Consider the following 16,171-nt stretch of genomic DNA (forward strand, 5'->3'; position numbering starts at 1 on the left):
TCCACCGGTCCTTGCGCTTTGTGCCACCTGCGCTTAACCCACTGCGTTACTGCCCGACACCTGTTTTTGAGCATTGTAACACATAGTTCAACCAGGTAGGTACACCACCACCTGTTCCCTTCAACATAATCTTTTTTTTCTTGTTTCCAGAAGACTTATTTTATTTTACTAGAAAACTGATTGGCTGTGGCTTGTGGTGATGTAGGGTGTTGAACCTGGAACTTTGGAACCTCAGATATGAGTCTTTCTCTCTCTCTTTTATTTGTATTACTCATTTTAATGAGAGAGAGAGAGAGAGATATCGACCAAAGCACTGCTCAACTCTGGTTTATGTTGGTTCTGGGAAAGGTGCCTGGGACTTCAGAGCTTCAGGCATGAGAATCTTTTTTTTTTTTAAAATAAAGATAATAAGTTTATTGTATGGGATATAAAAAGGATACTATAAACAACCAGAGGAGGAGCTAAGGTCCAGAAGGGTCCTGAGTGCAGAAGCTTATCCCTGTGCAGTCAGGTGAACCACTATCCTGACACATGATGTGTTCACCAACGCTAAAGTCTTCCAAACCTGGGCTACAGTGCCATGGAGGGGCCACAGGAAGGTGTGATGGACTGAGATCATTGAGCACTGCTGACTAACTCACTTTCCAGGCCGTCGACCCTCCCAGTAGATAGGAAGATAGAACTAGAGTTACGATCCTCTAACCACTATTTGGTTCCCCAACAAATAGTCTCCCTCCTTCATTTTAGGTGTTTTAAACCAGGCATGAGAATCTTTTGCACAACCATTATGCAGTCTCCCCAGCCCGGCATGAGAGTCTCTTTGCATAACCATTATGCTATTTCCCCTGCTCCAGCACTGACTTGTTTTTAATTTCTTATTCGTGATTAAATAATGGTTTACAAGATTGCAAGATAACAACGGTAAAATCCCACACAGTTCCCACCACCAGAGCTCTGTGCCCCGTCAACTGCTTCTCTGCCAGACACAGCATTGGTGGGTGGATCCACACCCCCAGCCTGTTTCTGTCTTTCCCAAGTCAGGCAGGGCTCTGGGGAGGTGAGACTTCGGGACACATTGGTGAGGTCTTCCAGCACTGATTTTGTACTGTCACGATCTCTTTAATTTCAGCACCAGAAAACCATAAAAAGGAAAAGAGTTCACAAAACAGAAAGTCTGTGACTCATATTTCTAAAAAAAAAAAAAAAAAAAAAAAAAAAGATCAGTGCACATCTGGCAGCGGAACAATTGAAAGAGTCCATGTTTCCTTTCATGTTACAGCACATATGTGGGCCTGAGAGATTCCACTGAGGGTAACGGTGTTTACTTTGTTGTCTCAGGAGACTGAGGAAGTCATCTGTATACAGTCCCCAGCATCTCAGATTAAGATCATAAGGAACAACTGCACTCCTTAGCACAAAAGTTCCATCGTAAAGGATCAGATCATAGCTCTCAAACTTCTCAGTTCTGTGGCCTGGGAGATGGATGTGTTACAGAACAGCAGTGGACTCTCAAGCTTAGTGTCCTGAATTTGATCTCCAGCATCACATGTGCAGAGTGATATTCTGGTTTTTCTCTCCTTCTCTCTCCCTCTGTCATATTAATAAATAAGTAAATAAATAAATACATCTTTAAAAAAAACCCAAACTCACAGTTCTTTAGCCATTTTGTGACTAGGAATTTACTGTAAAGATACATTCGAAGAGGGAGAGAAGGGGGCCTGGCAGGTGTAGATAACGTAATGGTTATGTAAAGAGACTTTCGTGCCTGAGACTGCAAAGTTCCTGGTTCAGTCTCCCCATAACACCAGAAGCCAGAGCTGAGCAGTGCTCTGGTAAAAATAAGTAAATTAATAAATAATAAATATATAGAGAGAAATCCATTACATTTGCAGATATATGGTGAGCTGCACAATGTACGCTGTTCTCTGTAGAAAGAGAATAACGTGGTCCGGGAGGTGGCGCAGGGGCTAAGGCACTAGACTGTCAAGCATGAGGTCCTGAGTTCGATCCCCAGCAGCACATGTACCAAAGTGACGTCTGGTTCTTTCTTTCCTCCTATCTTTCTCATGAATAAATAAATAAACTCTTAAAAAAAAAAAAAAAAAAAGAATAACACCCCATTCAGCAAGAGTGCACTGCCAAAGGAGATTGAGGAATATCCAGAGAAGAATATGTAGCCATTAAAAAATTAAAAAAAAACAAAAAACAGTGAGGCAGTCGGGCGGTAGCACAATGGGTTAAGCGCGCGCGCATAGTGCGAAGCGCAAGGGCCGGCATAAGGATCCCGGTTTGAGCCCCCGGCTCCCCACTTGCAGGGGAGTCGCTTCACAAGTGGTGAAGCAGGTCTGCAGGTGTCTGTCTTTCTCTCCCCCTCTCTGTCTTCCCCTCCTCTCTCCATTTCCTTCTGTCCTATCCAACAATGACGACATCAAAAACAACAATAATAATAACAACAAAGACGACGATAATAAGGGAAACAAAAGGAGAACTAAAACTAAAAAAAAAAAGATGAAAAAAATAGTGAGCAAACTGCATTTTTTTAAAAGATTTTATTTATTCATGAAGATAGAAGGAGAGAAAGAGAAAGAACCAGACATCACTCTGGTACATGTGCTGCCGGGGATTGAACTCAGGACCTCATGCTTGAGAGTCTAACACTTTATCCACTGCACCACCTCCCAGACCACGCAAACTGCATGTTTAACTACTAATAAAGAGCACTTGCTTTGATGTACTAAGAAAAAAAAAAAGGCAACAGAACTGGAGGGAAAGGGGAGTGTATGCATATACGTTTATTTATTCACATTTGCTCTATTCACATGTACCTGTTTACATTTGCACAGAATGTCTAGGCAATGTAAGTAACATTGCTTCTAAAAAGGGGGACTTGGGGAACAGGCAACAGAGGTAAGAGCAAAAAAAAAAAAAGATTTTTTTTTTTTAATTCCCACCAGGGTTATGGTTGGGGTTTGGTCCCTATATAGGGAATCTACCACTCCTATGGCCATTTTCCCCAAATTTATTTATTTATTTATTTATTTATTTTGCTAGGACAGAGAGAAATTGAATTTCACCACTCGTGAAGCTTCCTTCCTGCAGGTGGTGTCTGGGGCCTTGAACCAAGGTCGCTGCACATGGTAACACATGCACTCAGTTGAGTGTGTCACCACCCATTCCCAGAACTTGTTTTAAGATTTTTGTTTGTTGGGGCCGGGTGGTGGCACATCTGGTTATGCGCTAACATTAGAGTGTGCAAGGACCCAGACCACCACCCCCCCGTCCCCACCTGCAGGGGAAAAGCTTCACAAGTGGTGAAGCAGGGCTGCAGGTGTCTCTCTGCCTCTCTCCCTGTCCCATCCTTCTCAATTTCTGGTTGTCTCTATCCAATTCTTCTTCTTCTAGCGTTTGCCCTTCTTCCGTAGCCAGTCAACAGCGTCAGGTTGAGCCTGATGTAAAGTTCCGAGACCTCCTTTGAATCTGGAGAGGTGGCAGTCGTTGACTATGTGGGTCATAGTCTGTCTATCCAATAAATAAAGATAATACCAAAAAAAATTTTTTTTAAGATTTTTATTTATTAACGAGAGGGAGAGGGGGGGAGAGAATCATTTAATATGGTACCGGGGATCAAACCCATTTCCTCAAGCACTTAAATCCCACATGCTGGGTGGGGGTGGATAGCGTGATGGTTATGCAAAGAGACTCACCTGCCTGAGTCTCATGCCTGAGGCTCAAAAGTCCCTGGTTCAATACCCTGCCCCACCATAAGCCAGAGCTGAGCAGTCCTCTGGTTATTAAAAAAAAAAAAAAAATCCCACATGCTACCCAGTGCCAGCTCTCAGACCAGAGAGAGATAACTTTTCAAGATTCCTTTGTGGGGGAGGTTTCTTTGTTTTTTTTAATTTTTTTTGTTGTTGTTACCAGTGTTTCATATGTGCAGTTTCACTGTTGCTGGCCAATATTTTCATATGTGTACAGACACAGACAGGGGGCCAAGCGGTGGTGCACCTGGTTAAGCGCACATATTCCAGTGCCCAAGGTCCTAGGTTCAAATCTCTAGTCCTCACTTGCAGGAGGAAAGCTTCACTAGTGGAGAATCAGGGCTGCAGGTGTCTCTCTGTCTCTCTTTCTCTCTATCTCCTCCTCCCATCTCAAGTTCTCTTTGTCTCTACCCAATAATAAATAAATAATACTTTAAAAAAAAAAACAGCAACACAGAGTAGTCCAGGTAGTGGCACAGTGGATAAAGCAGTAGACTCTCAAGCGTGAGGTCCTGAGTTCGATCCCCAGCAGCACATGTATCTGAGTGATGTCTGGTTCTGTTTATTTATTAATGAGAAAGATAGAAGGAAGGAGAAAGAACCAGACATCACCTCCCGGACCACTAAATAAATAAAACTGTAAACACACACAGAGTCAGAAAGAAGGGGAAGAGGTAACACAGCAGCAAGGCTTCCCCGAAGGCTGCATTACTCCCACATGGTGTCCCAGGGGCTCAAACCTGAGTCATGTGCACGGCAAGGCAGGTCCCCTCCCGGATGAGCAATCTCACTGGCTCCCGGTTCTCTCTTTTCTGACCTCTTGAATTCTGAGACAGGTTTATCACTCATCAAATAAATAATTAAATACAATCAAAACCTTAGAATAATTAAGGCAGGAAAAGAGAATAAGAGACTAGAAATAGGGAGTGGGGCGGTAGGGCGGCTGGTTAAGTGCACGTGGCGCAAGGCGCAAGGATCCTGGTTCGAGCCTCCGGCTGCCCACCTGCAAGGCAGTTGCCTCACAGGCGGTGAAGCAGGTCTGCAGGTGTCTGTCTTTCTCTCCCCTCTCTCTGTCTTCCCCTCCTCTCTCCATTTCTCTCTGTCCTAGCCAACAATGATGATGACATCAATAATAATAATGACTACAACAATAAAACAACAAGGGCAACAAAAGGAAATAAATATTTTTTAAAAAAGAGAGACTAGAAATAGATTAGATGCCCATCAGTGAGCATCTCTCTAAGAAAATAACCTGCACATTTTAAGAGTACTTAACTCTACTTTTTCAAAAGGAATTTCCATTTCATTCCACTAAAATTATCCTCTTGCAGAAATCACGCCCTTGGGCCAATAACTGTGAATATTAGAATAGGCTGCATAAGTAGGCATAAACTATAATGAATTTTATCATTTGGAAAGTTCGTGTGTGTTACTGGGTTAGTTGGATTTGTGGAATCCTCCTTCCAAGGTGTAGGATTTAGTGTGTAGGGCAAGGACCAGAGAAAGGATCCGGGTTCAAACCCCCGGCTCCCCACCTGCAGGGGGGATGCTTCAGAAGCAGCGAAGCAGGTCTGCAGGTGTCTGTCTTTCTCTGTCCTTCACTATCTCCCCCTCCTCTCCCAAATCCTCTGTCCTAGCCAATAAAATGGAATAAATGGCTTCCAGAAATAGTAAATTCGTAGTGCAAGCACAGAGCCCCAGCAATAATCCTGGATGAAGGCAACAAACTAAAAAGGATTTAGTCAGAGGATGTCAAAGGTCTCAGTTTTAATAAAGAAATTCTAAGTTCAGGGCCAGGTGGTGGGCGCACCTGGTTAAGTGTTTACATTATGGTGCACAGGAACCCAGGTTCAAACCCCTTGTGGGCGAAAGCTTCCCAAGTGGTGAAGCAGGGCTGCAGATGTCTCCCTATCTCTTTTCCTCTCTACTTCCTCCTCCTTTCTCAATTAAAATAAATAAAATAATTTTTAAACAGAAAATCTTCACCCTTTTCCCACAGAAATGATGAATATTTTATAAGAAGTAAAATGTTGGGAGTCGGGCAGTAGTGCAGTGGGTTAAGCGCAGGTGGTGCAAAGCGCAAGGACTGGTATAAGGATCCCGGTTAGAGCCCCCTGGCTCCCCACCTGCAGGGGAGTCGCTTCTCAGGCGGTGAAGCAGGTCTGCAGGTGTCTGTCTTTCTCTCCCTCTCTTTGTCTCCCCCTCCTCTCTCCATTTCTCTCTGTCCTATCCAACAACGAAGACATCAATATCAACAACAATAATAACTACAACAATAAAACAACAAGGGCAACAAAAAGGGAAAATGAATAAATATTTTAAAAAGAAGTTTGAAAAAAAAGAAATCTTAAGTTCTTCCAATCCCCACTGTTTTACTCTATTTGCAGAAATGGGAACGGAGTGTTTATTTCGGATATTGTGAAAGGTGGAGCTGCAGATCTCGATGGGAGACTGATTCAGGGAGATCAGATCTTATCAGTGAATGGGGAAGACATGAGAAGTGCCTCACAGGAGATGGTGGCCACCATCCTCAAGGTAAGTTCCTAGGCTTCTTCCCCCTGTGGATATGTTTCTAGTCTAGCTTGATTATAAAAGGGGTCAGATGTTGACCAACTCTAGTGTTTTACTAGAGACCTAGAAGAAGAAGAACTAGAGACCTGATTTCTGATTATTTTAAAGGATCAGAATAGCTTTCACAGAACGCTGTCATACTGACTGCAGGACTGAGGGCAACTACTTCTAGATTTTTTTTTTAAATTTATTTTTTAACAAAACCATAGGGTAGGAGGGGTACAACTCCACACAATTCCCACCGCCCAATCTCCATATCCCACCCCCTCCCCAGTAGCTTTCCCATTCTCTATCCCTCCGGGAGCATGGACCCAGGGTCATTGTGGGTTGCAGAACATAGAAGGTCTGGCTTTTGTAATTGCTTCCCCGCTGAACATGGGCATTGACTGGTCGGTCCATACTCCCAGTCTGCCTCTCTCTTTCCCTAGTGGGGGGGGTCTTTGGGGAAGCTGAGCTCCAGGACACATTGGTGGGGTCTTCAATCCAGGGAAGCCCGGCTGGCATCCTGATGACACCTGGAACCTGGTGACTGAAAAGAGAGTTAACATACAAAGCCAAACAAATTGTTGAGCAGTCATGGACCCAAAGCTTGGAATAGTGGAGAGGAAGTGTTAGGGAGGTACTCACTGCAAACTCCAGTGTACTTCTGCTTTCTTACTTTGGTGCCATACTCCAAACTCAATTTCTGCTTTGCGTTTCTACTTTTTTTTTTTTTTTTCATGCATAACATTCCCCAGATTCCCATTTAACAATACAATCCCCACTAATAATGGGGATTGTACTTCTAGATTTTTAAGCTAGTTTTCACCCCTTGAGGGAAAAAACAAAACATACAAGTGATGGTAGTGCACCCAATGGATACACAAGTTACCATGCATGAAGGACAGGGTTCAAGACCCCAGTCCCCATTTGCAGAGAGGGCAGTTCTGTTTCCCCTCTCTCTCTCTCTGAGGGCTGGAGAGACAATATAACAGTTATGCAAAAGACTATCATGCCTAAGGCTCTGAGTTCCCAGGTTCAATCTTAGCATCACCATAAACCAGAATTGAGCAATGTTCTGCTTTTTAAAAAAAATCTATTTATTATCATTTTTATTTCTTTAACCAGAGCACTGATCAGCTCTAGTTTATGGTGGTGCAGGAGATTGAACCTGGGTCTTCAGAGCCTCAGGCATGAGAGTCTCTTTGCATGACCATTATGCTATCTACCCCCACCCTGCTCTTTCTCTCTTTCCTCTCTGTATCTCTCTCTCCTTAAAAATAAAATAAATAGGGAGTGGGTTAAGCACAGGTGGCGCAAAGCGCAAGGACCTGCATAAGGATCTCAGTTCGAGCCCCCGGCTCCCCACCTGCAGGGGAGTTGCTTCACAGGTAGTGAAGCAGGTAAAAAAATAAGTAAATGAAATAAATAAAATATTTAAATAAAAATGAATAAAAGGATAGGAAAAACATGAAAATAATGACCAGTGGAATCACCTTGCGGGCAGTGAGCCCTAGAGGTAACCTTGTGGGGGGAAAAAAGAAAACTGAATTCTAAGTCCCTTATGTGTGTGTGATGGAAAAGACATTGAAGTCAGCATTCATCCTTCTTCCTCTATGGCTCTGTCAGGGATCCTATAATCATGAATTCATCAAGCCCAGCGCTTTTAGTGCTTACAGCAGCATTCAAGATTATCTAGACCAGAACCGTTCTTCTATTTCAAAAATGAAGTTTGAAAAGTAGAATGACAGGCTTAAATTACCTAGCTCTCCCCACAATGACCCTGGTCCATGCTCCCAGAGGGATAGAGAATAGGAAAGCTATCAGGGGAGGGGATGGGATATGGAGACCGGGTGGTGGGAATTGTGTGGAGTTGTACCCCTCCTATCCTATGGTTTTGTTAATGTCTCCTTAAATAAATAAATAAATAAATAAATAAATAAATAAATAAATAAATAAATAAATACCTAGCTCTGCTTGAGTGAGTGTTCATGTGAGCCCTCTCACTGAAGTTACAGTGAGGCTAAGGTCCAAAATTCCTTGCCAAGTGTGTTTGCCATTGGGACCCTCCTCCATTAGCGTAAACTGATCAATGAAGATTTGATAAACCTCCACCTATAACCAGGCACATCTCATACTAGCTCACAAAGCATCATGAACAACTTTCACTCAAACAGATCGATTTTCTTATTAAAATTCTGGTTTCTGAGAGTAGGGAAGTGGCTCAATGATAGAGCGGAGGACTTATATAAGGACATATATAAAATCCCAAGTTTGATGCCCTGTACTGCAACTGAGCGATATTCTGACTCTCTCTTTCTCTGTCTCTCTCTCTAATTAGATAAGGATGTGGCACAGCAGATAAAGCCTTCAACTCTCAAGCATAAAGTCCCCAGTTCAACTTCTGGCATCCCGTGTGTTAGGGTGATGCTTTGGTTCTCTCATGATTTCTTTCCTTTTTTTTTTTTTTTAAACAAAACACTGCTCAGCTCTGATTTATGGTGGTATGAAAGACTGAATCTAGGACTTTGGAGCCTCAGGCATGAGAGTCTCTTTACACGACTATTATACTTTCTACCACCACCACCCCCAAAATGAATCTTTTTTTTTTTAATCCCAATTTTCAGGAGTCAGGTGGTAGCGCATCGGGTTAAGCACACATGGCTCAAAGCTCAATGACCGGCATAAGGCTCCCTGTTCGAGCCCCAGCTCCCCACCTGCAGGGGAGTCGCTTCACAAGTGGTGAAGCAGGTCTGCAGGTGTCTTTCTCTCCCCCTCTCTGTCTTCCCCTGCTCTCTCCATTTCTCTCTGTCCTATCTAACAAGGACAACAACAATAATAACTACAATAATAAAAATAAAAACAGCAAGGGCAACAAAAGGGAATAAATAAATAATTTTTTTTTAAAAATCCCAATTTTCTGATACAGTCAACTGTCAGCATTGCTCAAGAGGATTTGTGTTTAGTGTTTTTTGCTTTGTTTTGTTTTGTTTGTTTGTCTTTTCCAGAGCACTGCTCAGCTTTGGTTTGTGACGTTGCAGGAGACTGAACCTGGGACTTTGGAGCCTCAGGCATGAGAGTCTCTTTGCATAACCATAATGCTACCTCCCACACCCAGAAGATCTGTATTTGTAGATTACCTCTGTGTTTCATTTTTGTATCTCTCCTTTCCACCACTTTTCTTAATTATTTCATTGCTTATGATTAGGTTCCTTAAAAAAAAAAAAAGAAGAAGAAGAAGAAACGAGTGAAATATAAACCTTTTGACATATTTAAACAGGTCATGATGTCATAGGGGAAGTACTATTAAACTGACAAAATCTGTGTCATCTTGAATGAGTTTTCTTATCACCGTAATTTCATTTCTTGCATGTCGTCTTCGTCACTGGCGGCAGTGTGTCTCTAGAGATGCGTGGAGGCTCTAAACCAACGTTTTAAAACTTTAAATGCTCCTGTTTCTCACTTCTTCTCTTATCTTCCCAAGTGTGCACAGGGGCTTGTGCAGCTAGAGATTGGAAGACTCCGAGCTGGTTCCTGGTCCTCCTCGAGAAAGACATCGCACACCAGTCAGGTTGTTGATGACTCCCGTCTGGCCGGCTCACTCACCTGTCCCCATGGAGAGACTTAGCCACTCCATAAGCGATCATTTGGCTGTAATATATACTGTGTGGCATATTCATAACGTCAAGACCAGCGTGCTTTAATGTGTTTGACATTAAAAAAAAAAAAAGGAAGGGGCAGTGGGAATTCATTAATCTCAAGATTTTTCTCTCCTTTATTGCCTGCAAATGTTTCCTTAGAACCAACTACCTTTCTCTCCCACTGCTCTCTATGGTGTAGGCATGCATGTACACAGCTGTGTTTATTTAAAAAGAGAGAGAGATGCAACATCTGGTGGCAATTTGACCCTCATTAGCACAACATTGTTCTAGCCAATCAATTAGATATTGCCATAAAGTTAACTTGCGAATAGCCACTCACACATGCTGAGAGCAATTAATGGCGTATTCCTGTGAGAGTGACGTGTGGGGCTTTCTCCTGTGGAAGGGAGGCCTTAATAGGTGAGGTTTTGTGGATTAACAAACATCTTAAGCTTATTTACAAGGTTGACGTAAGTGCCACTTTTTTAAAAAAGCATATATCACTTTTGTTTTTTCCATTGTAATGACTGGCAGGATGAAAGTGGTAGAATATTTATATATCTGTATATACATATACATATATATATAGAGAGAGAGTCATATTTGTTCAATAATGGAACTTTAGAAAGTCATATTTCACATTATATGAAATATAATACGAAATATTATATTTCATATTATTTTCAATAATAGAACTTTAGAAAGTTGCATGCAATTCCCTAATCCCCTTTGTGGACTGTAACTAGATCTTTGTTTCGAGGTTAAAAGCATGACTCTTTGTACCCTCCCTGGTGGTCCTACCTGTAAAGCCTCTCCTCCTTTCAGAAAATGCAATGATTTCAGTAGAATTACAGACGAGCTAGCTTGTCTTAGAGAATCCTCCGAAGACTCAAAGCCAGTAAATATGTAGTGTGGGACTTTTCTTCTGACTGATACAATAATGGTCAGCAAATCACATGTAAGAAGCCACCATGCATGCTGCAGGAAGGTTTCAGGTGATGAATCTGACCAGGCAGGACTTGAGAGAGAGAACAGGTCTCAGCTTCTTCCCTAATGGAATGTTTGTTTGTTGAGTTATTTCATTAGCACCTCACTTGCCCAGGACAGGTGCACACAGAAAGGGCAGATTTGGATCAGAAATTTCTCTGCCCATAGAGTGTGGAAAGATTGCACGTCAGAGGATTCCTTAGACCTTAAATTGGAAAGGAGTTTTCGAGGTCTAGGATAAGAAGAGGGGGGGAAAACATACCTCAGAAAGGGCCATATACTAAGCCCCAGAGAAGTAGACATCTTCCAGTATTTTAAGATTGTACAGCTAGGCGAGGTAATGGGTAGAACTAGATTTCTGTTGTTCTCAAGAAGTGTTTATGGGTGGGGGCCAGGCGGTGGCGGAAGTGGGTTAGGCGCATATAGTGTTAAGTGCAAGGAGTGGCATAAGGATCCTGTTTCCCACCTTCAGGGGGAAAGCCTTGCAAATGGTGAAGCAGTGCTGCAAATGTCTTTTTCCCTTTCTCTCTGTTTCTCCTTCCCCTCTCAATATCTGGCTGTCTATGTCCAAGATAATTTAAAATATATTTTTTTAGAAAAGAAGATCTTCTCCCCTTGGGCTATGAAGCCTCCTCTTTTATTTTTTGTTTGTTTTATTTCCTTTTTTATGGTAAAGAAGAATTTATTCAAGTCTATAGCAACAGGGGAGAACAATCAAATTTAACTTCAAATCAAAGAACAAGTTAGTGTTTATAGCCAAGAGTTAGAATGTAGGCATCAGTGATCCAGGAGGTGGTGCAGTGGATAAAGCATTGGATTCTCAAGCTTGAGGTCCTGAGTTCAATCCCCAGCAGCACATGTACCAGAGTGATGTCTGGCTCTTTCTCTCTCCTCCTATGTTTCTCATTAATAAATAAATAAAATCTTTAAAAAAAAAAAGAATGTAGGCATCAAATTTGAAATTTTCTTTTCTTTTTTTACTTGAGGGGATTAATGATCAGAGTTGAAAATTTCTAAGAAGACAGTAGGGATATTATTGCTAAATAAATACAAAATAAAGAAATTGACCAGCATCCAAAGTGATAAGATATAAGGGAAGGGGAATTCTCCCCATAAATGGGTATGACGTTATTATTAATTTTTTGTTTCCTCCAGGGTTATCTCTGGGGCTTGGTGCCTACACTATGAATCCATTGCTCCTGGCGGTCATTTTTTCCATTTTGTTGTTGTTGGTGGTTAGGACAGAGAGAAATCGAGAGAAGGGGGGAAACAAAGAGGGGGAGAGAAAGATAGACACCTGCAGACCTGCTTCACTGTTTGTGAAGCGATCCCCCCTGCAAGTGGGGAGTTGGGGGCTTGAACTGGGATCCTAACGCCAATTCTAGCACTGGTCCTTGCATTTTGCTCCATGTGCGCTGCTGCCGGCCCCCTAGCATTGTTCTTGCTAAGTGGGTTAGACATGCATGAGGCCCAGGTAAAAGTCTAATACAGAAATAACTTTAGGGAGATGGACTAGAGTCTGGTCAAGTAGAGGGTTCTTGTCAAAATTATCTGAAGCCTCCTATTTATTTATTTATTTATTTATTTATTTATTTATTTATGAGAAAGGAGGAAAGAACCAGACATCACTCTGGTGGTACGTGTGCTGCTGGGGATCGAACTCAGGACCTCATGCTTGAGAGTCCCAATGCTTTATCCACTACACCACCTCCCAGACCACAAGCCTCCTCTTTTAAAATGACTTGGCTCAACAATGGGGGGCAGGGGGGTGCAAAGGGAGAATTTGAGAATAACAGAGAGAACACTATTAGGTAAAGTTTATATTTATAAAGACCATTTTTTTCAGACAAATTTTGTAATATATTGTATTCAATTCTGAGTCATTATTATAACATCATTAATTTAGACCATGTCTTTTCAAATGAAACAAAAAGACACACAATATATAACCATTTTGAAATTTTCTGTTATTTATAACTGGGTTCGAAATGAAGTTTTTTTTAGATGTAAGATAAGCAGTAAATAAGTAATGGATTAGCAACAATATATATATATCAAAAGGGCAGGGGTAGATGGCATAATGGTTATGCAAAGAGACTCTGATGCTTGAAGTTCCAAAGTCTTGGGCTCAACCCCCTGCACCACCATAAACCAGAGCTAATCAGTGCTCTGATTTAATATATATATAAACTGTGAAATCTAGATGCTGTGTAGATGTCTAATATATGGTTATTTCTATTTTTCTTTATAATATATATATATATATATATATATATATATATATATATATATATATATATATAAAGAGAGAGAAGGTAAAACATTAAGTAACTATCATCAAATAACTAAGGAAATGTATCAAATTACAGTTTATCAAATTATGATTGTAATCTTAGGGTTAGCATACAAATTTGAAGCATTTAGGTATAACCTTGACAACTCTGTACAAAGATGATTTATTGTTGGTATGTTTTCATTGCTGGGATATTTCTTTGCCACGTATAGGATCTTCATTTGTAGCTGCTACCCACAAATGATTGACTGTAGGTTGGAGACCTCAAATGTGTGTTGGATGACTAGAAGCACAGTAATGAATTCTGGTAGATTGGCCTGAAGGATTGTTATTAACTCTAGGAAAATCTTTTGAGAAAAAAAAAAATAACATAGTCCTCAAACAAAATATTGCCTTGACACTTGCTGCTTGCTCCCCCCCTACATTTAAGAGTCCTGTATAATGAGTTGCATTTATTATTTTTATTTTTTTAAAGGAAATGTTTTATTTTATTTTATTTTTTATTTGTATTTTTATTTATTAACCAGAGCACTGCTCAGCTCTGGCTTATGGTGGTGTGGGGGGCTGAACCTGGGACTTGATGGAGCCTCAGGTATGAGAGTCTGTTTGCATAACCATTACGCTATCTACCCCTGCCCCATTTAATATTTTTTTAATATTTATTTATTTCCTTTTGTTGCCCTTGTTTTTTATTATTGTTGTTACTGATGTCATCATTGCTGGATAGGACAGAGAGAAATGGAGAAAAGGAGGAGAGACAGAGAGGAGGAGAGAAAGACACCTGCAGACCTGCTTCACCGCCTGTGAAGCGACTCCCCTGCAGGTGGGGAGCCAAGGCTTGGACTGGGATCTTTATGCCGGTCCGTATGCTTTGCCACATGCACTTAACCTGCTGCGCTACTGCCCAATTCCCTAATATTTTTATTATAGTTGTTTCTAGGGGGAAGAATACTTACTGTGTAATTTGGGTAATAAGGAAATACATTTTCTTTTTTTTTTAATTATCTTTATTTATTTATTGGATAGAAACAGCCAGAAATAGAGAAGGAAGGGGGTGTTTACAGAAGGAGGGAGACAGACACCTGCAGCACTGCTTTAGCACTTGCAAAGCTTTCCCCCTGCAAGTGGGGGCTGGGGGCTCAAACCTGAGTCCTTGCACAGTGACATGTGCGCTCAACCAGGTGCGCCACGACTTGGTCCCTAGGAAGTACATTTTCAATTTTTTTTCCTTTTTTGTTGCCCTTGTTTTTATCATTGTTATGGTTATTATTGTTGTTGTTATTGATGTTGTTGTTTCCAGATAAGACAGAGAGAAATGGAGAGAGGAGGGGAAGACAGAGGGGGAGAGAAAGATAGACACCTGCAGACTTGCTTCACCGCTTGTGAAGTGACTTCCCTGCAGGTGGGGAGCCAGGGCTCCAACCAGGATCCTTATGCGGGTCCTCGTGTTTCACGCCATGTGCGCTTAACCTGTGTGCTTAACCCGCTGCGCTACAGCCCAACCCTCACCTTATTTTTAAAATTTTTATATCTATTTGTTTATTAGCTAGAGACAGCCAAAAATTGAGAGGAAGGGAAAGATAGAGAGGTAGAGAACCAGAGAGACACCTGCAGCCCTGCTTCACCACTTGTGAAGCTTTCTCCCTGCAGGCGGGACGGAGTCTTGACCCTGGGTCCTTGCTCACTGTAATGTGTGCACTCTACCAGGTGCGCCACCACCCAGTCCCATGATGGAGTTAATTTTGCGTGCAGTTTGATAAAGTAAAGGAGTAGATGCTGACACACAGCGCCATTAAATGATCACATATAAACCCATGCAAGGGGGAGGGGGGTTATGGGTCGGCATGCTCACTTGAGCTCACGCATTACCATGTGCAAGGACCTAGGTTCAAGCCCTGTCCTCACCTGCATGAGGGAAGCTTCACAAGTGGTGAAGCAGGGTTGCAGGTATCTGTCTTTTCCCTTCTCTAGCTCCTTTCCCCTCTCAATTTCTCTCTATCCTATCAAATTAGATAATCAATATTAAAAACAAACCCAGGTAACAACCTAGGAAAATGTATTTGATTTCATGTGGAGCAAGAAAAGCTTAAATCACTGCTTGTTTTCTACCTTGATAATTAAAACCATATAGAACAGTCAATGTAGTGGGGGGAAAAAATTTTTTTTGCCTCCAGAGTTATAGCTGGGGCTCATTGCCAGCCCTGCAAATCCACAGCTCCTGGAGCTTTTTCTTTTTCTTTTTCTTTTTTTCAATTTTTGTTGGATAGAATAGAGAGAAATTGAAAGGAGAGGGGAAAATAGAGAGGGAGAGAGAAAGATAGACACCTTCAGACCTGCTTCGCCACTTGCAAAGCAACCCTCCTGGGGAGCCGGGGGCTGGAACCAGGATCCTTGTGCCAGTCCTTGCACTTCATACTATGTGCATTTAGCCAAGTGAGTGTGCCACTGCCCAGCCCCTATGGAGAAAATCTTTAATGAGATTGTGTTAGGACTGTAGAGAAGTGAGTATTGTTAGTTTTCGCTTCCTTTCTTGGCTCCTTCAGAGTTTTGTATTACGGGATTCTAGGTCTTTCAGTCATTAAAATACTGAGACTGTGAGTGACCGTCAGAGACCCCGTGTGTTTCAGCACCACTGACCACCAGTTTCCTTCCAGGGGAGTCCGCACAGCACTCACAGTGGCTTTCCTTCCTCCATTGCTCCTGTCATCACCGGCCTGCAAAACCTGGTCAGCACCAAGAGAGCTTCTGATCCTTCCCCTCAAAATGCAGGTACTGCTTGGGCACACTTCCAGCAAAACCACCCCACTGTTCAACTGGGTTGCTTGTTTGTTTGTTTGTTTGTTTGTTTTTGCCTCCAGGGTTATCGCTGGGGCTCTGTGTTGCTCCTGGAGACTGTTTTTCCCTTTAGTTGCCCTTGTTATTTATCATTGCTGTTGTTGGAC

At 42.0% G+C, this 16,171-nt stretch overlaps 1 protein-coding gene across 4 annotated transcripts in view; it reads left to right on the forward strand.

The window, feature by feature from the left end:
* The window catches only part of LOC132542943 (inaD-like protein), a 234,205-nt gene that overhangs the window by 189,739 nt on the left and 28,295 nt on the right, over positions 1–16,171 (forward strand). For all 4 annotated transcript variants that reach the window (XM_060206318.1, XM_060206319.1, XM_060206321.1 and 1 more), the window contains 3 exons: positions 6,146–6,293; positions 9,793–9,879; positions 15,884–15,998. In XM_060206318.1, coding sequence (XP_060062301.1) covers positions 6,146–6,293; positions 9,793–9,879; positions 15,884–15,998 — 350 coding nt within the window. The remainder of the gene's footprint in view (positions 1–6,145; positions 6,294–9,792; positions 9,880–15,883; positions 15,999–16,171) is intronic.

This window comes from Erinaceus europaeus, chromosome 13 (genome assembly GCF_950295315.1).
Source record: "Erinaceus europaeus chromosome 13, mEriEur2.1, whole genome shotgun sequence".
In the NCBI taxonomy this organism is placed as follows: domain Eukaryota; kingdom Metazoa; phylum Chordata; class Mammalia; order Eulipotyphla; family Erinaceidae; genus Erinaceus; species Erinaceus europaeus.